Consider the following 24,184-nt stretch of genomic DNA (forward strand, 5'->3'; position numbering starts at 1 on the left):
AGTAAGATATAGAGAGGGAGGGAGAAAGTCATTGTATGCCTCAGTTACAGTATATGGTCCGACTGCATCTGTGTGCCTCACTGAGCATCAATACTATATGAGTGGATTCTCCAGCATGTCTGAGAGGGTTTCTTGCTCTTTCTCTCCCTCTCCCCTCCCTTCTTTCTCTCTCTCTCCCCTCCCTTCTTTCTCTCTCTCGGTCACTCTCTTCTCTTTCTCTCCCTCTCCCCTCCCTTCTTTCTCTCTCTCTCTGTCACTCTCTTTCTTTCTCTTTTATCCCTTTGCTCCAGAAATGTCCAACACACTCAGCTCAGTGCAACCCAACACTTCTCTAATCCTCAGGGTCCCCTCAGTGAGGGACACAGAGTGACTGTAAAAAGGGAGTAGCGTGTGTGTGTGCGTGCGTGTGTGTGTATGTGTAAAGTGCTGTTTAAGACCCTTTCATTATGAATGAGGAACGGAGGAGAGAGAGGAGAGGGGAGAGGGGAGCATCGGGCCTTTGGTTCTCCATCCTCTGAACCACGTTTCTGCCATTTCTACAGCACTACTACAATCGGTGCCAAAGCCGAGATCCCAGTAAATCACTCAAGATGCTCATTAGGGTTGTTACAGGTGGATTCATTATTCTATTCTGTTATTACACAGTAGCTTAATAGCAGATGTATTACAGAATGCTAGAACATTCTGGATACACTGCAGTTTTTCTTTCTCTTCAAGTTAAGTGGCTTATCTTGCATTAGATTATACTATTAGACAAATGAGATTAAAACTTAATTAAGCAAGTGGAGACAGTCAATTCGATAGGGGGTTGCCATTATAGGGCCAAAACATGCTTGGAGCATTGCGTCTAGCGGTCTTATCGCATCCTCTGTCTCTTTAAAAACGATGCAGCCCACGCCTCGAAAAGCGGCTTGTTCCGGCTTTGCCCCTTTACGTCTTTATCCTTGCCCATAACATGAAAATAGTACCACATACGCACAACCATTATAAACAAGGTTTCGGGGTGAAATTGGATTATATATTATTTTGTACTGCTCGTTTTACCACAAAACACTCTCCTGTTGATCAAGACGCGCCTGCCCAAGGCACGCAGTTCAAAAACTGGAAGCGGAGTGATACAGTAGGCTACACGATCGTTCTACCCAGTTGTCAAACCGAGGGAGCGTACCTTTGAGCGAACATGTCGCATAGGCTGGGAATGAATACAGAAATTGGAGCAAACAGCAGTAAATTGATGTGCTGAAAGGATATTTTAAATACGGGGTCTATATTATTGGTTTGATTGCTGCGGTTCCATTGCAACTAATGAAGATCTTTTCCGTTTGCTCTCTTGGAGGATAAAAATATGATTATTATAGTACTCCGTTACAGTGCCTAAGGTGAGTGACAGAGAGAGGCGCGACTTTCAGCTCGTTGTCCCAATTATGATTTTTAGAGGTGTTGCATGCTGCCAGACCGTTTGTGGCACCCGATGATGGTCGAGTCCATACACAGTTATAGTAGTTGGCAACTGTTCACATTCCCACTTAATATCTGCAGGCAGATAATTTATTATGGGGTACCATTACTACATTTAGGAGCCATGCACGATTTCATCATGATAGATCTATTTCCATTTTTTTTTTTTGCATATAGGCCTATATACAGTCAGGAATGGAAACCTACTAAGAACAATTGTCTTCAAAATTGGCATTGTCAAAATGGTCAAAATTGCCATTAGGCCTAGCCTATTATTACATTAGGCTCCTTTGCACAGAGGCATCAGTGTAACAGGTAATGTTAGACAGTGTTACACAAAGAGGCTGTTCAGTGAAGTTGCAAAACAAAATGCACACTCCAAGAATAACTGTGGCACCTACTTCTGTGTACAGTTAGATCTCTCAGGAGTGACATGTGCCAGTGCCACCTAGCCTATCTATGCCAGAATGAATACACAAAAGGCATTTCGAAATCAAGGTAAATGCATCCCGATGTACAGCCTATAATGTTCCCCAGGCCTAATATCACTAGGCCCGACAATTGTAAAGTTGCACTTCTAGTTGTGTTTTACAGAGTACTGCAGTTATCTTATTTTTAAGATGGTCATTTCAAATGGTTAATTGAATGGAATATAATACTCTTATGTTAACCCTGGGATATGGAATATGTTTGAAAGTCCCTCTCCCAATGAAGTTGTGAAACAATGACTGAATAGAAATCCAAACGGATAAACAGCCAGAGGAAATAAACAGTGTTGTTATTCTTCAACACAGGAAGGAGGAAACAAAGTCAAATAACATCCAACGCTATTTGTCACTTGCTTTGTAAACAACAGGTTGTAGACTAACAGTGAAATGCTACCATGCGGGTCCTTTTTCAACAACGCAGAGTTAAAGACTAGAAAATAAAAAAAATGGAAATAGTGACATGAGGAGTAAATACACAGTGAATAACAAATAACAGCGAAGAGTAAAAATATCCCGGCTATATACAGGGAGCACCAGTACAATGTACAAGTCAATGTGCAGCGGTACGAGTAATTGAGGTAGATGTGTACATATAGGCAGGTTGGGATAAAGTGACAAGGCAACAGGATAGATCATAGACGTGCTAGTTGTTGTTTTTTCTACAAACACTTTGTTTTGAAAAGACCTTGATTGATTCTATTTCTCTGATGACGGGTTCAGAGCAAGGACCAAGCTATGTCACCCAGGGGAATATAGTGTTGAACTCATTAAGGGGGTAGTGATTGAATAGGGATTAGGCTTGTGGCTGTCTTGTTTCATGGCTCAAACAGACGTTAAATGACTGTGACTCATTTTATTGAAGCACACTCTCAGTATTACGTATTCCATGTTCCGTATTCTGTATTTCATTTGCCCCGCCACAGAGATGTTTGTGTGAAATCTCAGCCCTGTCACCGGTTGTAATGTACTGTATTGTACTGTACTCCGAGGGCCTTGTTGGTAGAGTGATGGGGAGACTGGTGTCCTAAGGCCATGTCTGGAACAGCCGGGTTGACTTGTGCAGGACAAGGCCCAGCTGTCCTCTTTGCAAGAGAATAGCCCCCTTCAAAACACACGCGAGCGCACACACACACACGAATGTACACACGCACGCACACACGCACGCACTCACGCACACACGCACACACACACACACACACACACACACACACACACACACACACACACACACACACACACACACACACTCACACTCTCTATCTCTCTCTTACTTGAACACACACACACAAAAGTACTTGTTACATTTTGAATTCTTAGCAGGACAGGAAAATAGTCAAATTCACACACTTATCAACTGAACATCCCTGGTCATCCTTACTGCCTCTGATCTGGCGGACTCACTAAACAGATAACATCCCTGGTCATCCCTACTCCCTCTGATCTGGCGGACTCACTAAACACATATGCTTTGTTTGTAAATTATTTGAAATGATTTATATTTTTTTTTACCAAATACTTTTAGACCTACTCAAGTAGTATTTTACTAGGTGACTTATTTTTACTTGAGTCATTTTCTATTAAGGCATCTCTTTACTTTTACTCAAGTATGACAGTTGGGTACTTTTTCCACCACTGTCTAGAACAGTTGTTCCAAACCAGGTGTACCTGGACACCTTTGGGTACCTGGCCTGTCCACAGGGGGTACCTGGCCTGTCCACAGGGGGTACTCCAGAAGACTCAGAACATAGGCTTATTGGTCAAATGCATGAGGGGTTACTTCAGGGGTACTCCGGGCAGAGCAGAATTCAGTTGGTGGTACAGTAACCGGAAAAAGGTTGAGAAGGTCTAGAACACGTTGTTCTAACTCTGGGGTCGTGATGCTGTAATGTTAAGCACCAGTCCGTCAGGATCAACCTTCAGTCTTCGCTGCTCCTAGCATTCCAAGGGTTCAGGTTCTTGGAGGGCGGTAGAGGAGTAGGGGTGGGGACCAACCGGCTGGCTAACATAAGGGCCTGTCCATCAGCATGATGTCCGTTTAGAATAACAGGCAGTCTTTTAGATTATAGAAGACATGCTGTTCTCTTGAGGCATGTTGGGTACATTTCAAGAGCCAACATAGAACTCTACAGGCGGCATGCGAGGACTGACTGGGGCATATGTGTGAGGAGAGCCAAATGTGAGGGGCCAAATGTGTAGAGCCAAATGTGTACAGCTAAATGTTTGTGGAAGACTTTTTGTGTGTGTGTGGGGGGGGGGGGGGGGATTACCGATTATATGAGACTGTATATCACAAGGAGACGGTTAACATGTTCGGGGCACCACGAAAAACAGGATGTCCTCTATAGTTTACAGTCAGGAACAGGTGGTTTCAACGTGACACTGACTCACTCACTGTGGTTCAAATGATATTTATGGTTTCCCGCCCAGTGACTTCACCGCATCTAACTTAAGCGCGAAAAACTTCCCCCTGTAGCCTTTACACGTTTTGTTGTCACATGCATTTTCACTTTGGTCCGTGAGCCAGTGGCCGAGCTCAACTGTTGCGTGAAGCTCGTGGCGTTAATATTCAGGAACAGCGCCCTTGCGGAAACATGACACGCAAGATCAGCACGGAGCTGTCCACGCGGCAGAGGCAATGTGGACACATCGCTCCCTTGGACGCTTGGATGGTGCGTAATTTTGCGGGAAAAGTATTTGAATGCGCGATCATAACTTGCACACTTAAACAAAGTGGTTTTGTTTACTTGAACAAGTTACTTGCGTTTTGTTCTGCAGAGTATATCAATGCAAAACTGTCCCAAGTGTTTATCCCATTTAGATGCTTGAAGAGCTTGATATTTTACTAGCCCAGATAGAATTGTAGGCAAGCGTGTCATTTATGCAACGTTTCATTTTTGAATTGAACAGTTTCCTCGCAGAACCTGTCCTTCAGGGTCAATATGCATGGCGACTCCCTCTGTCTCTGCACAATGATTGATTGTGAACAGCAGTGCGTTCTTCTGTTGCATAACCTGTGTAGTCTTTTTGCAAGACAGCAAGAGGACTATACAGGTTACCCCTGGTAGAGCCAGCTCTAAGCCAGCCTGATGCAACTTCTTCATGCCATGAATGGGGTGAGGGGTGGGTATGGTGGTGCAGTTGATTCCAACTAGCAGCTGCCTGTCTGTCTGTCTGTCTGTCTGTCTGTCTGTCTGTCTGCTAAGTCGTGACTCCCTGTGCTGTTGCTGCTTGGATATGGTACAGTTGAATTATTTCCCTCTAATCTGGGACTGATTTAGACCTGGGAAATCAGGTGGGTGGAATGAATGATCAGGTAGAACAGAAAGCCAGGGTTAAGATTTGCAGACCCCTGATCTAAAGGCTTGCAGACTTGCTTATTGGCCTGATCACCAGGAGAGATTGACTGCATCGTTGCTGGTCTTTGAAAGAAGCATTGACGTGCTGAAAGTACTTACATCTAAACAACAACAACAACAACGATCCATACAAACCCTACAAGACACACAATCAGGGGTCTCTGTACTGTCCCCAAGTCGAGAACAGAGGCTTGGTGATGCCCAGTACGGTAAAGAGCACTGACTTTATTCATGGGAATTCTCTTCCACCTCAGGTAACTCAGGCAAGCAATAAAATCAGTTGACCCCCTCAAAAACGATGAAACAACACCTCAAGGAACAAAGTGGACTGTGAAGAGACACACACACACACACACTACACTCTTTCTTTTTCTTTCTTTTCTCTTCCTTCTTCTTGCGGCCATGTTGTTCTTTGTTCGTGGTGTTATTTGTTGTTCCCTGTGTGGACCCCAGGAAGAATAGCTGCTGCTTCTTCAACGGCTAATGGGGAACCAAATACAAGTGAAAATCATCACCTGTGGTGATTATGCTGAACCAACTGGCAGTGTGAGCATGTTCTCTCCATCTCTGTGTCGCCCTCTGTGACCATCCTGTTGCTGTCTTGAATTTCACTCAAAAGTATTTATAATCCTGTGCTCTGTGACGGCGTGCAGAGAGAGAGAGAGAGAGAGAGAGAGAGGGTGTGTAAATCTGACCTTGTACTCAGTCGGTGTATAAATCAGACTGATAGGACAATGCCAGGGCAGGTCACCTCCAGGGTCAGTAGCCAGCCCAAAAAGGCCTCTCCACACTAACCTAGGAGGAGGCATGATGGACTGGCAAGGATGGTATCAGAGAGAGGGTGGGGCTGGGCCAACAAAAAGAAAAGGGTTGGGTTAAGGGTGTTTTACCAACTGGGGTTCAAATCTCGGGTCTCCTGTTTTCCCTAAGACTGTGTTAGCCCACTGAGCTAAAAACCTATGCATTAGACCTGGGAGTTAACGCAGTCTTCAGGTCTCGGGACAAGGTAACTTATCGTGCGAGCGTGGTTCAGTAAACCACCTCCCTTACTAATGGTAGTGTAGGAGAGGGGTGTTTGTTCACAAGCAGGGGGGATAGAAGGGAGGGAAATAGGGGCAGGGGGGAGAAAGAAAGCGTGGAGAGATTGCCGCCCACCACTCTCCTTTCTCTTCCAAGATTCTGATTGTGAAACGGCTAAGGCTTCTTAAGCAACTGGGTGCCAGGTTTATCGCGCATTTCACCCGAGCAGTTTGCACCTGTGGTTTTTGGAAGACAATAAAAGACAACAACAACAAAAAACGAAAACATGACAGGCCAGTTCTCCAGACACATTAAAAGCCTAGTGCAGGACTACAAATCTTGCTCTATGGAGAATACAATGAGCGCATGGTCTCTCTGGCGATGACCGGTCTGCTGCTGACCTGCACTCTGACCTACTTTCTTTCTTCTTCTCTACCAGTTGTCATTGAGCTGTCGGAGCGTGGTGGCATGCGATCCCCCTGAGTGAGACACCACCCTCCAGAGGTGACAGCAGGCAGGACAGGCAGCAGGATGCCAGTGCAGGCAGCCCAATGGACAGAGTTCCTCTCCTGCCCCATCTGCTACAATGAGTTTGACAGCAATGGCCACAAGCCCATCAGTCTGGGCTGCTCGCACACCGTGTGTAAGACCTGTCTGCACAAGCTGCACCGCAAGGCCTGCCCCTTCGACCAGACAGCCATCAGCACTGACATCGACCTCCTGCCTGTCAACTGTGCCCTGCTACAGCTGGTGGGAGCTCAGGTGGGTGCAGCACGTGTTGTTGTTGCTGCTGTTCTTCTTATGATGATGATGATGATGACGATAATGATGATAGTGACGATAACAACAATGATGACAATGATCATGATGATAACAATGACAAGGTTGATGACAATGGTGATAATGATGATGACTTGTTGTTGCGTTTGTGGTATGTTCGCAGGTCCTGGAGTCCCAGCCTGTGACTCTGAGCAGTGCTGTGGAGTTAGAGCACTATGAGGTGTGCCGGGTGTGTGTGGAGGAGCTGGCTCTCTATCTCAAACCCATCAGTGGAGGAAAAGGTACCAGAGCATAGAGCTGTGTTGATAAATGTGTGTGTGTGTGTGTGTGTGTGTGTGTGTGTGTGTGTGTGTGTGTGCGCGTGCGTGCGTGTGTGTGTGTGTGTGTGTGCGTGCGTGCGTGTGTGTGGAGGAACACAGCATTTCCTGTTATTCTCAGGGTCTGAGTTTAATGTGGTGGGAACGTTTGCGTCAGAGCAAGTCAAAAGCAGCGACACTCAGGCTTCAACCCGGAAACCTATCCACTCTGTAAGGCGATGCGGAACCTGGGCCCCCCACACCAGCACAAAGCCAGATGCCGCACATTATATCAAAAGGAAATGTAATGAGCCGTGTCGAAAGTAGTTTCAGTTACAGTCGTTTCATAGGAATCATTGAATTAGGTGACAAGATTAGATTAGACAAGTAAAAAGTTAATTGGCAAAATGTAAAAAAAAATGTAAAAAAAGTTTAACTAATAATATCACTTTATCTTCCGCCACTTTGTCCCTTGGCTCCCCTGCAGGTCAATTCCTATTCAGCATAGACTTGATTACGTCTCATTCACAGATATACCGCGTTATTGTAGACTAGATTATCTGTAGCAATTATTGCAGGACGGAGGATGGGAAATCCCTCTCCTAGGACCCATAAAGCGATGTGTGAGACGGGCAGGAACCCTTGAGAGCTTTTAAAAGCCAATTGTCGTGCCGAAGTGGTCTGTTTATTGGGTGTAATTCACCTGGAAAGCTCTCTGCTTGCGAGCTGAGAGGTGCAGTTAAACTGCTCAGCGGCTCTGTCAACTGTTTTTGTGATGATCACAGAAATAGAGAGGTGACTGAGGTCGTCTGTAATAAAGTGTTTTAAGACACTGTTTTCATCACTCTGTCCTGCTATGAGACATTTACTACAGAAATATAGCAACGTACCGTTTCTCCGTCCCCATACAGACTCGTTTTAGACTATAATTAACCTGTCGCTCTGGTAAACAATAACTGAGTGTGGCAGTGAGCTGTCTCTGTGGTAGTATTTAATTAGCCTGGTCCCAGATCTGTTTGGGTTTCTGTATAGCACTTTGTGACATCGGCTGATTGATTGATTGGCAAGGCAACACAAACAGATCAAGGACCAGGCTGGTATTTCAGTGTGTGCAGGACCTGTCTTCTGACCTTTGACCTCCCCTCTCTCCACCATGCAGGTGTGGTGACACTCAGTTCGAGCGCGCTCAGTCGACCCATGCAGAGGAAGCTGGTGACACTGGTCAACTGCCAGCTGGTGGAAGAGGAGGGGCGGGTACGTGCGGTGCGGGCGGGCCGGTCGCTAGGGGAACGTACCGTCACAGAGCTCATCCTGCAGCACCAGAACCCACAGCAGCTCTCTGCCAACCTGTGGGCCGCCGTCAGGGCACGGGGATGCCAGTTCCTGGGGCCTGGTGGGTGGTGACTGGATAACACACCTGTCAATCATACCAACTGATGATGATAGGATAATACACCTGTCAATCACATGATGAACTGATGTGTTTTGTGAATAAGTTATAGCCGTACTGTTTGCTACAGGCTGTTGAACCTCATAGAAACTGGCGTGTGATGATTACTCATAGGGCAGATTCTGAGTGTGTGTGTGTGTGGGGCTCTGTTTCTCACACCTGATCTGAGTTTTTGAGTTTCAAGTCTAAAGACACCAATGGAATTGCTAGTAGGACACCAGGAGAACTCCCACCCCGTGCCCTTCAGGATCCTAATCTCCCCATCCCGTTTTACTGTAGTGACATTATCGCGATGTATCAGGCGTTATGTACTAGTGTGTACTAGCAGATCTCTTGCGTTTCGACCACTACAGTACTACGTCGTGTGTGTGTGTATAATGAAAGCTGTCTGTACCGTCCTCCAGCGATGCAGGAGGACGCTCTAAAGCTGGTGTTGCTGGCCCTAGAGGACGGCTCAGCTTTGTCCAGGAAGGTACTGGTGCTGTTTGTGGTCCAGAAACTGGAGGCTAGGTTCCCTCAGGCCTCCAAGACCTCCGTTGGACACGTGGTCCAGCTGCTCTACAGAGCCTCCTGCTTTAAGGTAAGACATATTTTGTGTTGTATTGTATATTATGTTGTACATTGTGGGCAATGTTTGCTCTCACGCGCACGCATGCGCACACACACACACATAGACACACACATAGACACACACACACACACACACACACACACACACACACAGATACACACCCACCCACGCACACACAATATAGGGGTAATAAAAAGGACACTGATTCAGCGGTTTCACCAACGTGCTCTAAAATGATCCCTTTATCTTACTTACAACACTGCTGTAGATATCAATACACACTATGCTGTACCACCAATCACATTTGAACCACTCTTACGGAAGAGCGACTCTGTCTGCCATTTTCTGCCCCCTGGCACTTATGATGCCCAGCAGTGGAAAAAGCTTCTGAGTGTCACTTACCATGTGCACAGATGGTGTTGCTGAATCTCTCCGGGAGATTTAAAAATCTGATCTTTGGTGTAGATGTCCATAGCCAATATAGCCAATTAGCTGGGAATGGAAACACATACAACTCAAAATGGTCCTCTACATACTCAATAGATGTCTGAAAACAAGGGATGGAACGAAACAGTCTGCTGGTGATGAGGAAGTGTGTGTGTGTGTGTGTGTGTGTGTGTGTGTGTGTGTGTGTGTGTGTGTGTGTGTGTGTGTGTGTGTGTGCGACAGACAGACAGACAGACAGACAGACAGACACAGACAGTCATGCAGACAGACACAGACAGTCATACAGAAAGACACAGACAGTCACACAGACAGACACAGACAGTCATACAGACAGACACAGACAGTCATACAGAAAGACACAGACAATCACACAGACAGACAGACACAGACAGACAGGCAGACACAGACAGTCATACAGACACAGACAGTCAGACAGACAGTCACAGACAGTCATACAGACACAGACAGTCAGACAGGCACAGACAGATACAGTCAGTCAGACAGACAGACACAGACAGTCAGAAAGACACAGGCAGACACAGACAGGCAGACAGACAGTCAGGCAGACAGACAGTCAGACAGATACAGACAGGCAGACGAACAGGCAGACACAGACAGACACAGAGAGTCAGACAGACAGACATACAGACACAGACAATCAGACAGACAAGGACAGACAGTCAGACAGACAGTCAGACAGACAAGGACAGACAGACAGTCAGACAGACAGATGCAGACAGACAGACAGGCAGACAGATAGTGAGACAGACAGACACAGATATGCAGACACAGACAGTCAGACAGACACAGACAGTCAAATAGACAGACACAGGTCTGTTTTAGCGGCAAAGGTCCTAAGATAGAGATACACACACATTTATTAACATCCTCACACACTTTTTGATTTCTGGTGTCTTGTGATGATTACTCATAGGGCAGATTCTGAGTGGGGGGAACTCTGTTTCTCACACCTGATCTGAGTTTTGAGTTTCAAGTCTGAGGACGCCACGCAAATGTCTGCCAGTCAAATGAGAGGGACGCAATGACATCTAGGCTGGCTGGATGTTTTTCTCTGAGCAATATCACAGTCTCTTAACTGTATGACCTCTCCCCTCCTCTCCTCCATCCCCGTCTCTCCCCCTCCCAGGTGACCAAGCGTGACGAGGACTCGTCGCTGATGCAGCTAAAGGAGGAGTTCCGTACCTACGAGGCCCTGCGCCGCGAGCACGACGCCCAGATCGTCCACATCGCCATGGAGGCGGGGCTCCGTATCTCACCTGAGCAGTGGTCTTCCCTGCTCTACGGAGACCTCATCCACAAGTCACACATGCAGTCTATCATTGACAAGGTATGCTCCCTGCGTCCCCATCACTGTGTCACTTCGCTCATCGTACTAATCGGTCAATCACCGCTACACAGCCCTCCGTTCGCCACTTACGAGATTCCAGATCAATAGTTGATGAGAGGCACTGGACAGCCTCCTGACTCACGTGCTAACTAATACCTCATTCAGTCAGCGGTTGACAAGGCAACCGTCTCTGTCATCCCAACATTTCACCGCTGTATGCCGCATTGCTATGACATACTGCACTTGCTTTCTCACTGCAAGCTACTCTAAATGGCTGTGCGTGTGCTGTATACATCCCTGTGCATCCCTTTGTCTCTCTCTCTTTCGGGTTGGCGGTCACTCCTCCCAGCTCCAGTCCCCAGAGTCCTTTGCAAAGAGTGTCCAGGAGCTGACGATAGTTCTACAGAGAACAGGAGACCCTGCCAACCTGAACAGCCTCAGACCACACCTGGAACTACTGGCCAACATCGACCACAACCCAGGTAGGTACAGTGCGATCAAGCCACAACTTTGAGGTCAGGGCCCCTAGGGAACCCAGCAGGTTCCCCCAGGCAGCTGACTTCAGGTTTAGACCGTCACAAATTACAGTACTGGACACAAGAGGTAATATGGTAATACATGATTGATGCGCCTGGCTGTGACTCCCTGGACTTGTTGATGTGCCTGGACACAGGGCTGTGCGACAGGTGTGTGCTGTACGCCTGCTGCCCGTGTGTTTAGTGGGTTTGTTTAGACGCCGCAGACACTATGGCCACACAGTATTGTTTCGGTAAACAACTAGGCGAGGGGGTTGATGTCTGACCTGGGTGTTGTGCGTAGACGCGGCGTCTCCGTCGTGGGACGAGCTGGAGGGCGTGGTGCTGGCGGTGAAGGTGATGGTCGACGGCCTGGTGGAGTTCACACAGAACTTCAGTAAGAAGAGCCACGAGACACCACAGGTACGGGAGCTGACAGCGCGCGCACGCGCTCCTCCCTTTCATCTAATGACACCTGTTGAATATGGCAACAAAATACACCCGTTGAACAATACCACGGTGCATTTGACTAACTCTCTGGTTTAGGGTTGTGAGTGACATGCTGTCTGTTTTTTTTGTCTGTCCCTTCCCCATGCAGCCGCAGCCCAACAGCAAGTACAAGACCAGTATGTGTCGAGACCTCCGGCAGCAGGGTGGCTGTCCCCGAGGATCCAACTGCACCTTCGCACACACACAGGACGAGCTAGAGAAGTGAGCGGGAGAACACCGTCACGCTCATTTGCATACGATGAGACATAGACCTCTCTGTTCCTGTCAAGGCTTTCCCTGTGAACAAGCGTTTAAACGAACGACACTCTTTTTTTTCTCTCTCCCCCTCTCTCTCTCTCCCTCTCTCTCTTTCTCCCTGCCTCTTTCTCTCTCGTTCTCTCTGCCTCTTTCTCTCTCCCTCTTTCTCTCTCTTTCTCTCTCCCTCTCTCTCTTTCTCTCTGCCTCTTTCTCTCTCCCTCTCTCTTTCTCTCTCATTCCCTCTCACTCTCTCTTTCTCTCTGCCTCTTTCTCTCTCTTTCTCTCTGCCTCTTTCTCTCTCTTTCTCTCTCCCTCTCTCTTTCTCTCTGCCTCTTTCTCTCTCCCTCTTTCTCTCTCATTCCCTCTCACTCTCTCTTTCTCTCTCCCTCTCTCTCTTTCTCTCTGCCTCTTTCTCTCTCCCTCTTTCTCTCTCTCTCACTCCCTCTCACTCTCTCTTTCTCTCTCCCTCTTTCTCTCTCCCTCTCTCTCTTGCTCTCACTCTCTCTTTTTCGCTCACCCCCCCACTCCAAGATACAGAATGAGAAACAAGAAGATCAGTGGCGTGGGCCGGCCCTTCCCCCTAGCCCAGGGGAGTATGGGTAGTGAGGGGGGCGACTCAGGAGAGGAGGCCTGCGCTGGAGGACTGAAGGGCTCAGACAAGGTGGGATCGGGGTCCTTAACAGAGGGGTCCACACACCCCCATCTCATCCCCAGGGGAGGCAACATGATGGAGGAGATGAAGAGGGAGAGGTCTGTTGTTAACGGATCCAACGGACTCACAGGCTCCAGCCGCTCCTCATCTGGCTCCTTGGAACAGTAAGACACTTTAATACTTTCACTTACTGACTGTGGTTTCATCTACTGACTGTGGTTTCATCTACTGACTGTGGTTTCATCTACTGACTGTGGCTTCATCTACTGACTGTGGTTTCATCTACTGACTGTGGCTTCATCTACTGACTGTGGTTTCATCTACTGACTGTGGCTTCATCTACTGACTGTGGTTTCACCTACTGACTGTGGTTTCACCTACTTTCACCTACTGTGTATTGTTATTCATGACGATGACTCATCACTGAACGAGAATTAAACGTTCAAGCTGAAAGTGGAATGTGTCATCTGGATTTAGCAAGACCTGTTGTATTTCTAGTCTTGACATCCTCTCTCTCTCTCTCTCTCTCCCCTCTCTCTATCAGAAAGACTGTTTCTCCTCCAAAGACGCCTGTCAACCACTCCTCAGCTCCTTCTCCCCATGGTCCGGGGTCTAGGGTAGAGTGTGGCTCTGGTCATCCCAAACAAGGGCACTTCCTAATGAGAGGACCCCCCCACCAGCCTCAGTCCTCTGAACTGTACTACCAGGACCCCCGACCTCCCTACGACACACAACCCTACCAGCCAGCCAGTGAGTAGAGCCATGGCACCACATTTCAGAGACGGTGTTTATATAATTTCATTAACAGAGGCCAGAGCAGAGGTAACTCTGTTACTGCTTGGTAATAGTGCCACATTTAGCTAAACTGCTCATTTGCATTGCCATTCTGTTCACGCTGATCACTCTTTCACTCTATCTAACTTTTTATTATTGCTTTTTAAGGAACGCAACATAGAAGTGATTCAATCTTTCATTTGTTCCTGGGCCTTTTTGTATGCTCTTTCATCATTGAAATGCTGTTTAAAACAGCCTTTTCTAGACTCACTGATGTCCTCTCCCCCTCCCTGCTCTTCTAGGTAACTACTACACCTCTACAATGCACCACCACAAACCCTGCATGGCCCGCTTCCTGCGTTCCAGCCACGTCCTCGAGTCCTCTCTGCCGCCTTCCATGGCCCCTCCGTACTCCGAGCAGCACCCCTCCTTTCCCCCACCACGGGAGCGTGCGGGTCCTTCTCCCTACGGCCCCCCGCCGGCCCCCCAGTACGGGCCCCTGGCCCCGGCCCATGGTGGCTACGCTCCCCTGTATGACAGTCGGCGTATGTGGAGACCCCAGCTGTACCACCGCGAGGACGCCAGGAGTAACTCCCTGCCTCCAGAGGTGCTGCAGTCCTCTGTGTACCAGCCCCCCCTCCGAGAGAGATACGCCTCCCTGGACAGTCCCTACTGCTCGGCGGGGGAGCACAGAGCAGCGCTGCACAGGGTACGGGTGCAGTGTAGCCGCCTCCGCATGCTCGCTCCTTAACACGACTGACTTTGTCAAGTCTTTCCCCTGTCCTCCTGCCTCTCTTCCCACTCAGCTCAGCAAACTCATTCTCACCCACATCTTCTCTTCCGCCTCCTCCACTTCCCCTCCTCGTTGCCCTCCTCCTCCCCTCTTCCTCCTGTTCGATCGACTTTTGAGGGCTATGATTAATGTTGTTGTAGATGCTTGTTGTACACGGGGGAACTCTCACCCAATCCTAACCCTCTCTCTTTACCTCTTTCTTTCTCTCCACCTCTCTCTTTTTCTCTTTTTCTCTCTCTTCCTCTTTCTCTCTCTCTCTCTCTCTCTCTCTCTCTCTCTCTCTCTCTCTCTCTATCTCTTTTTCTCTCTCTTTTTCTCTCTCTCTCTGTCTCTCTCTCTCTCTCTCCCTATCTCTTTTTTCTCTCTCTTTTTTCTCTCTCTCTGTCTCTCTGTCTCTCTCTCTCTCTCTCTCTCTCTGTCTCTCTTTCTCTCTCTCTCTCTCCTTCTCTCTCTCTCCAGGACTCTTATGGGCGTGTTCCTCTTGGATACGAGGATCTGTTCAAGCGGAAACAGGAGCAATGGACACACCATCACCACGTCAACATGAACAGGCCCTCCCAGTCCTCCCCCGTCTTCACCGTAGACTTTGGTGCAGAGGTACGTAGGCCTGCACACACGCACGCAGAGTGCGTGCATTATGAGCACGAGAGAGAGAGAGAGAGAGAGAGAGAGAGAGAGAGAGAGAGAGAGAGACAGAGAGAGAGAGAGAGAGAGAGAGAGAGAGAGGCATAGCATGGCAGTTTGTGCATAGAACAGGTGTAAATGGCCTACTGTAATCAGTTTTATCCACTCCTATGCCCCATGAAATTAAAGTCTAGAAATGCTCACATATACAGTCCTGTATGTGTTGTTTGTGTGGGTTTGATTCTGGCCCAAAATATGTGTTGAATACAAAGCTATTTTAGAGTGTGACTGTTGCTGGGCAACTGGTAGCTGAAGCATAGATAGTCACATTATGTTTGTGGGAGTCCTCTGAGGGAGACAAAAGCAAGGATATTAATCAAATACAGTATCAACCTTTCACTTCATCTTGTGACTTTCTCTCCTCTTCTCTATCCCTCCTTATTCTCTCTCTCTCTCTCTCTCTCTCCTCTCTCTCTCTCTCTCCCCCCTCCCCACCTCTCCCACTATCAGCATGACAGTGGAGGTGATCAGTGTATGAACTGTAAGTACCGTGGTGAGGAGCGCCTGGCCCACTACTCTCCCTGGTCCTGTGGAACCATCAGTACCTGCATCAGCCCCTTTGAACCAGAGCATCACAACGCCTCAGCTCACTCCTGCTCCGAACACTCAGTGAGTCACACACACACACTTGTAAAGTACAAACATATATCAACTCATATATCAACCACACACCCTCTTGGGAAACACAACTATATGTCAACTCATATATCAACCACACACCCTCTTAGAAACACAACTATATATCAACTCATATATCAACCACACACCCTCTTAGAAACACAACTGTATATCAACTCATATATCAACCACACACCCTCTTAGAAACACAACTGTATATCAACTCATATATCAACCATACACCCGCTTGGGAAACACAACTATATATCAACTCATATATCAACCACACACCCTCTTAGAAACACAACTGTATATCAACTCATATATCAACCACACACCCTCTTAGAAACACAACTGTATATAAACTCATATATCAACCACACACTCTCTTAGAAACACAACTGTATATCAACTCATATATCAACCACACACCCTCTTAGAAACAATGCTATATATCAACTCATATATCAACCACACACCCTCTTAGAAACACAACTGTATATCAACTCATATATCAACCACACACCCTCTTAGAAACACAACTGTATATCAACTCATATATCAACCACACACCCTCTTAGAAACACAACTATATATCAACTCATATATCAACCACACACCCTCTTAGAAACACAACTGTATATCAACTCATATATCAACCACACACCCTCTTAGAAACACAACTGTATATCAACTCATATATCAACCACACACCCTCTTAGAAACAATGCTATATATCAACTCCGACTCATATTAATATGCCCTAAGGAACATAACACGGCAAACACATTTGAGTGGGTACTGTACATCATGATGACTCATTGCCTCTACATTGAAGTATGGCTTGGACAAGTAATCAAATAGAAATCTCAACCTTAAAGTTTAGAGAAATAATGAATCTGCAGGTTCTTATGTAATGTCACGAGTGCATCCTCCAATGACTTCCCCATGTAAAACGCTGTATCTTCCAGGAAGTAGAGAATGATGAATCTGTAGGTTCTTATGTAATGTCACGAGTGCAACCTCCAATGACTTCCCCATGTAAAATGCTGTATCTTCCAGGAAGTAGAGAATGATGAATCTGCAGGTTCTTATGTAATGTTACGAGTGCATCCTCCAATGACTTCCCCATGTAAAACGCTGTATCTTCCAGGAAGTAGAGAATGATGAAGCTGTAGGTTCTTATGTAATGTCACGAGTGCAACCTCCAATGACTTCCCCATGTAAAACGCTGTATCTTCCAGGAAGTAGAGAATGATGAATCTGTAGGTTCTTATGTAATGTCACGAGTGCAACCTCCAATGACTTCCCCATGTAAAACGCTGTATCTTCCAGGAAGTAGAGAATGATGAATCTGCAGGTTCTTATGTAATGTTACGAGTGCATCCTCCAATGACTTCCCCATGTAAAACGCTGTATCTTCCAGGAAGTAGAGAATGATGAAGCTGTAGGTTCTTATGTAATGTCACGAGTGCAACCTCCAATGACTTCCCCATGTAAAACGCTGTATCTTCCAGGAAGTAGAGAATGATGAAGCTGTAGGTTCTTATGTAATGTCACGAGTGCAACCTCCAATGACTTCCCCATGTAAAACGCTGTATCTTCCAGTAAGTAGAGAATGATGAAGCTGTAGGTTCTTATGTAATGTCACGAGTGCATCCTCCAATGACTTCCCCATGTAAAACGCTGTATCTTCCAGGAATTAGAGAATGATGAATCTGTAGGTTCTTATGTAATGTCACGAGTGCAACCTCCAATGACTTCCCCATGTAAAACGCTGTATCTTCCAGTAAGTAGAGAATGATGAAGCTGTAGGTTCTTATGTAATGTCACGAGTGCATCCTCCAATGACTTCCCCATGTAAAACGCTGTATCTTCCAGGAATTAGAGAATGATGAATCTGTAGGTTCTTATGTAATGTCACGAGTGCAACCTCCAATGACTTCCCCATGTAAAACGCTGTATCTTCCAGGAAGTAGAGAATGGTGAAAGGAAACGGTGGCTCCACACATTTGAGCCGTACCGTCGTCTGAAAGACGAGGATCCCATCATCCCATTTGGAGAGGGACCCATCATCTCGAAATGGGGGGCTATTTCCCGCGCCTCCCGTACAGGGTACCACACCACTGACCCCGTCCAGGCCACAGCCTGCCAGGGAAGCAACAGCACCACCCCCGTCAACTTCAGAGGTGAGGAGGGGATAGTGGTGGCGAGGCTTTAGCTTCGCGGGTTAACACGCTCTATTCACAGGAAACCTGGGTTCAAACCTTTCGGTTACAGCAGGGGTCGGAAGGGTTCTGACATGTAGAAGTCAAATGTTGCCCCTCATTTTGTCTTCTTGTCAATTCTGCTATACCATTTGACTCGTAGTCCCTCTGGTGGGGTGTACCGGGTGGCACCGACAGCCGCACTGAAATGACAGTTATGGATTAAGAAAGCTACTCCGTGTTAAAACCGTCAGTCATTTTGAATGATTAGTCATTTGTCATTTCAGGTAATGAATGTGGAACATTCTGGTTCGAAATAAATCTCTTCAACCTCAGAGAGGTGCAGAACTCGCTCGGGCCGGCTGCTGTGCTGGCACCGAGCAGAAACGTCTTAGCGTGTGGAGGGATTACAGTGTGAATGTAAATGAAAGTTGTCTCTCATCTCCAGGCCCTGAATGCACCCCGGCTCTCTGCAGGCTCAGTGGAGCCCGGGTTCACTGCAGTCAGCGTCCCCCTGTGATCACTTCAGCATAGTGTGAAGGGCGGGGAAATGCATTGCTATCGGTTGTTCACTGTTACTATTCTAAATCTATGCTTGTTTATATTCCAGATTATGGCCCACACATCGGTCACGGTGACTACAGGTGGAGCTCCTGTGGGTCTGACTCGTCCAGCCACTCTAGTTTCCTAGAGAGGTATAGTATAGACTCTGTACCATACTATACTTTACTGTACTACAGTATAGACTCTGTACCATACTATACTTTACTGTACTATACTACATACCATATCTTATCACCCCCGTTTCTCTCTTTCCCCTAAACAAAGGCATTGTCCTGTTTTCTTTCATTTCTGTATTTTTTTGGGTGGGGGATTCGTTTTACTTCGATGTCCTCCTGTATGTTTGCAGCGGAGCGTTCGCTTGCTCGCCGTGAGTGGGAGGTGTTGTTTTCAACTCTCTCCTCTCTCCTCTCCTCTCCCTCTCCTCTCCTCTCCTCTCCTCTCCTCTCCTCCTCCTCTCATTGTGCTGCAGTCGGTTCCTTTTCTCTCTCCTTAGACTATAAATAGAGCGGTTCTCTAAGCCCTCTGCTTGTTTGCTGCCTGTTCACGTTCTGACTCTGACTTACCGTCTCTGTATTTGTGATTGGAGTGGGGAATCTAGTCCTCTGTGCTCCACAAGTCTCTCTCTTTTACTGTCAGTACATCAGCTATTTGCATCATTTCACTCAGAATGCACATGAAATAACATTACAGTATAAAGGCACTGTTTCACCGTCACTTTGAATATCGGAAGCAGCACATACAGTGAAGATTTCCTGTGTGTCCACAGTGACCAGCTGGGAGTGTGTGAGCTTTCTGCCCGTGACCGGTCCTTCGGCAGTGGAGAGAAGGCTGGTGCAGGAAGCCTGCTGCAGACTGACTACTGTAAGGACATGACAGACAGCGAACCGGACAGAGACATTGAGCTGGAGCTGTCTGTACTAGACATGGAGGACATTGACCTGCAGGACAACAGTCAACAATCGGAGGTGCAGGGACGTCGTTATGGCTGCGTTTACACAGGCATTCCAATTCTGATATTTTTTTTCCCACTAGTTGGTCTTTTGACCAATCACATCATATATTTTCACGTCAGATCGCATTGGTCAAGAGACAAAGAACAGACAGAATTGGGCTGCCTGTGTAAACACAGCCAATATCCTCTTAATGTGTCTTATTAATTGATTGATTTATTGATTGGTTGGTTGATTGATTGGTTGATTCATAATTTGTCTATGTCCTCCTAAAGGAGGATCTGTGTGGGAACTGTAATGTGGTGCAATGGTACAGCATGGGCTTGAGTGATGTCATCTTTGTGTGACTGTTTTTCTACTACATCACTGACTGACTTCTTATCCGGATGTCCTAGGAGTCCCTTGAGCTAAGGGACCCCCACCTCCTCACCCCTCCCAGCAGTGAACCCCAGAGGAGCCAGACGGACAAGCTGTCCGCTGACAAGATGGAGGCTCACCTGATGAAGAAGATGGCCTTCAGGTGAGCTGGGTCAACTACTATCCTCGCCTCAACCAGTGTCTGGCAACACGAGGCTAGTAAACACTAAAACACACCAGTAGCAAAGGATGAATATTGATGTGGTCCTTACCTCGTCTAGGACAATCAATTCAATTCAATAAACTTCATTTATCCCCAAGGGGCAATTATTTTTGGCATGCATGGTCATAACGTGGTCATACACACATCACGTACACTTGGGTGAGAAAACCTGACCTAGAATAAACATGTGCTCCCTGTACTGCAGCTTCTCTGTTACTGTCAAGGAATATAAAATAGATCTCTTCTATTTCTTGTTCACTGATCGGAGCCCCTTCTGTACCTCTGTGTTCCAGGAAGTCTCTCTCCCCTGGAGGTCTGGGCTCGGGAGGCCTCAGTGTGGGGAAGCTGATGATGAGAACCGGCCCTCCAAGGCTTGGGGACATGGGCCCTCGCCCCAACACAGGCCCTGAGATGCTGCTCAACGGCAGTTGAGAGGGCAGAGACACCCCACCGCTACAAAGCTCCTAGAGCTGCTGTCACAGTAACATCTTAGGGTCGTATAGGCCTGTATCACCAGACACTGATCAGGTCCCCCCCCCCCCCCCCCCTCCCCCCCTAATATCACTAGTAAAAAAGGGTACATGCTGTACAGTATGCTCCTTTAGACGACAGCGAGTGTCGTTATCGAACTTGACAAAGAGAGACTTCTGGTTGAGACACAAACACCAATAGGCTTCATCGTATTTCCTCTTTTCTCACCCGGCAAGGTTTTCAATCAATCGGTTTCTTTTTGTTCTTTTTTTGTTTGTTCTTGGTTTGATCATATGCTTGTGTGACCTGCTCGCTCTCCAATGCCTTCAGGGATGGTGATGATGGTGTTTAAAATGCTTCATATGGCATCCGATAGTCTTCTATTCTATTCATTAGTTCTACAAGGTTCACACGGTGACGAAGGTGCTCGGCACTATCGGGTGTGAAGGCTATCGGTATCTGTTGATATCGGACGATAACAATACAATACTATGTATCTGTCGTCTTAGGAATGATATTTGCATGTCGAAAATTCCAAGTCTTTACTTTCAAAAGGAGAGTGCTAAATTGAACAGGGTTCATAGGTCATGAAATATGTTTAAAAAAAGAAAGGAACTTTAAAAAAGAAAGGAACAGGAAGACTATGTTACCCTGTGTGCAGTGTCATTTGTTGGTCTCGAGCATTTCATAGGCGAGATTCAAGATGATGACGATCAGTCAGATATCTCACCGGTGTCACCGCAGTCACGTGTGTGCACAATTGTGGCCTTTCTTTCTTTCCTAGCGGTTTGTAAAATATCCCCTTATATTTAGGCCTAGCCATCGGGTGAATTAGTGGGAAACGCCAAGAAGTCCAACATGCATCAGCAATCCTAAATATGATCGACAGATGCCACCGTCATGTATGGCTATAGTCTGAGCAGCTGCATCCAGTGATTGAATCGTACTTATCTACTGTACTGTATATGAAATAATACTGACATTTATCTGTGCCCTGGAATCTCATGACATATCAGCTCTTTTTTAGTTCTGTGCATCAAACTCATAACCTGAGTTTACTATAACAGAGGATCAGCAAATCACCAGGGGAATCTAGTGTTCCTTCATGCTGCCTTTGTTTTGTCTCTGTTCTAACTTTTTACAAAATGTGTTTCGTTGTTGTTTTCTTTGAAGCATTGCTAACTTCCGTGAAGTTGTTCGTCGAAATATTTTGTATCAGGATCTCTGTTTTGTTTTGTTTTTGGTTGTCGTTTTTTTTTTTTTTTAAGAAATGAAACCAATTCATCAGTCTGTCTCTATGCTCGTGTTTCCATCAGGGTTTTTCCTGCTGGCCGTCGGTCAAACCGATACAGCCCGTCCTTGTTTTGTGATCGCTATAATTGTTCATGCATTGGCCTAAAAGGGTCAGTGTTATATTACTGCAGTTCTGTGCACTGAACGTTCTGTTTGCTGTCTTCTCCTGCCTGTAGGGGTGAAGAGATTCGGGTGACGCTAAGTGTTACAGCACTTAGGAAAACTCTCCTATTTATAATAGGGTTTATTTTTTTACGGTCTGAAAGGAGGCAGACAGGCCTAGTGAGTGAGACACAACTTGACCAGTGCTTCCTGACCCTTAAGGACTGCCCTACAGACATACAGTATATTCCCTCTCTCACAAGGACTGTCGGCAGTCAATACTTAAGCCTCCTGTAAGCATTACCTCGCCTAAATATATTTCTCTTGTTTGTTCCCTTTTCCTGTGTTAAGACTTTGACTCAAGACGTCTTCTTAGTGCCATGTTATGTACAATCAATCACTTGAGTTCCTAATCATCTCAACGAGGCCCTTTGGTGGGCACACATAGGAGGTCTGGCCCTAAAGGAGACGTGGCAGCGGCGTCTCTTAAGGTTTAGAACTGGTCAAGCTGACGGGGCCGTATGGTGTTGTGATGACAGGCTGCTCTGCCTCCTGTAGTTCAGGTTTGTTCCAGCAGGGAGTACTAGAGCCCAGTCTCTGCAGCCCTCAGGGAGGAGTTCTATAGCTAAGCTACTGATCTGATCGCATCTTCAGCACTGAATATTATGGGTGATGAGCGCAAGTATTGACATGAATAATCTTGTTTAATGTAACTTTTCACCACTTAAATGTGTTCAAGGAGTGATTTATCATTTTTGCTATGATCTTTATTTTCTTTGTTTTTTATTCAATTCCAATATTTGTATTATAAACCTGGTGGGAAGGGGTTGGGTACAATAAGAACATTATTGGGAGTTATGTAGATAGAATGAATCCCCTGTGTGTTCCAGTGCCTGTCTAATGAAGCACTGGTGTAAGGATCTGATCGTACCACACTTCCCACCCCATCACTGCCAGATGTTCTTACTACCCACTATTCAGCCAGTGTAACCCTACACCCCCAGGCCATGCATGCTAGTCCCTCTTGTTGTTATGGCGAAGGAGGAATGATTCTGTAGTTGTGATACAACACACCCAGCGCTGTAAGTGTTCTTCACATGCCCACTGTGTGGCCACGCCAAGTATTGTAGTCTGCCTGCAGCATTTTACTGTTTACCGCTTTTGAAATGCTTTATTATTGATTATGATCAATTTATTATTATTACTTACTTACTACCATCATTGGTTGTGTTGTAGTATTTTTCTCTGGATGTAGTATTTTTTTGCCTCAGTAGAATTTTGAAAATTTGCTGAATAGTTAACAAAATGAGCAGAGAATGGTTTAGTGTAAGCCGGGAAACATTTGCCTATTTGTTAATTGTGCAACTATGATGGAACTGATGTTTGAATATCTATGTCTGTATTTGACATTTTCTTTGCAAATCTATTGTTCAATTGAAATTGAAATGAAAGTCAAGATGGTACACACATCCATCGTTATTTTATACAGGTGGCACCATTTACAACAATATGTATTTCAATAAATATTGTTTTAGAGGGACAAATAAATGTTCAGAAAGAGGGAACTCTTCAGACAACCTAAAAATGTCCACGTACATGAATAATATGTATTCCATTTATTTCATTTGAAATATCACTTTGTGAAAGGTTTTCTTTCGCTTATCTAATGGCATTGCAAGGCAGGGTTTAGTTTGATCTGCTGTACATACAGTATCTGTTCAGATGTGACCAGCCAACTGCCTGACTTGTTGATTCTCTTTGTTTCCTGTTTGCTCTTTCACTGACAGCGTGGCCAAGCAGAATCCTCTGATACTATTTGGATGAATCAGTATTATCTGTGAAATCAGAGGGAGATTTCAGTACCTGAAACAATGCATGCTAAAATAAATGAAAAAAACAAACGAATAATGTGACTGTTTCCTGTTTCAACTGATTTGGGATCAACATCAAGTGCAAGTGTGAATGACACCGTGTCTCCATCTTGCGGTCTTTGGTGGGCTGTGACCAGAGCCATATGGTG

General features: G+C 46.3%; 1 protein-coding gene across 3 annotated transcripts; it reads left to right on the forward strand.

Moving 5' to 3' along the window:
- The first annotated feature begins 977 nt into the window (after positions 1 to 977).
- rc3h2 (ring finger and CCCH-type domains 2) lies at positions 978 to 23,759 on the forward strand. Of its 3 annotated transcripts, none has more exons than XM_065017643.1 (19): positions 978 to 1,379; positions 6,762 to 7,084; positions 7,266 to 7,383; positions 8,558 to 8,791; positions 9,253 to 9,428; positions 11,014 to 11,214; positions 11,564 to 11,696; positions 12,034 to 12,152; positions 12,328 to 12,440; positions 13,014 to 13,292; positions 13,673 to 13,878; positions 14,205 to 14,611; positions 15,155 to 15,292; positions 15,830 to 15,988; positions 17,970 to 18,186; positions 18,815 to 18,899; positions 19,535 to 19,733; positions 20,114 to 20,238; positions 20,592 to 23,759. In XM_065017643.1, the coding sequence occupies exons 2-19, from the start codon at positions 6,854 to 6,856 to the stop codon at positions 20,728 to 20,730; spliced, it is 3,279 nt and encodes a 1,092-aa protein (XP_064873715.1). In that variant the 5' UTR covers positions 978 to 1,379; positions 6,762 to 6,853; the 3' UTR covers positions 20,731 to 23,759. The 3 variants fall into 3 exon arrangements, with proteins under 3 accessions (XP_064873715.1, XP_064873713.1, XP_064873714.1); XM_065017641.1 differs by having other exon boundaries at positions 979 to 1,379; positions 13,008 to 13,292; XM_065017642.1 differs by lacking the exon at positions 978 to 1,379 and adding an exon at positions 4,395 to 4,615 and having other exon boundaries at positions 13,008 to 13,292.
- The last annotated feature ends 425 nt before the right edge of the window (positions 23,760 to 24,184 follow it).

This window comes from Oncorhynchus nerka, linkage group LG4 (genome assembly GCF_034236695.1).
Source record: "Oncorhynchus nerka isolate Pitt River linkage group LG4, Oner_Uvic_2.0, whole genome shotgun sequence".
In the NCBI taxonomy this organism is placed as follows: Eukaryota; Metazoa; Chordata; class Actinopteri; order Salmoniformes; family Salmonidae; genus Oncorhynchus; species Oncorhynchus nerka.

Excerpts from the sequence above, each read along its gene's own strand:
- rc3h2 (XM_065017641.1), top strand. The coding sequence starts at position 6,854 with ATGCCAGTGCAGGCAGCCCAATGGACAGAGTTCCTCTCCTGCCCCATC. Across the intron at positions 7,085-7,265 it reads TACAGCTGGTGGGAGCTCAG|GTCCTGGAGTCCCAGCCTGT; the intron begins GTGGGTGCAGCA and ends GTATGTTCGCAG. Across the intron at positions 15,293-15,829 it reads CCGTAGACTTTGGTGCAGAG|CATGACAGTGGAGGTGATCA; the intron begins GTACGTAGGCCT and ends TCCCACTATCAG.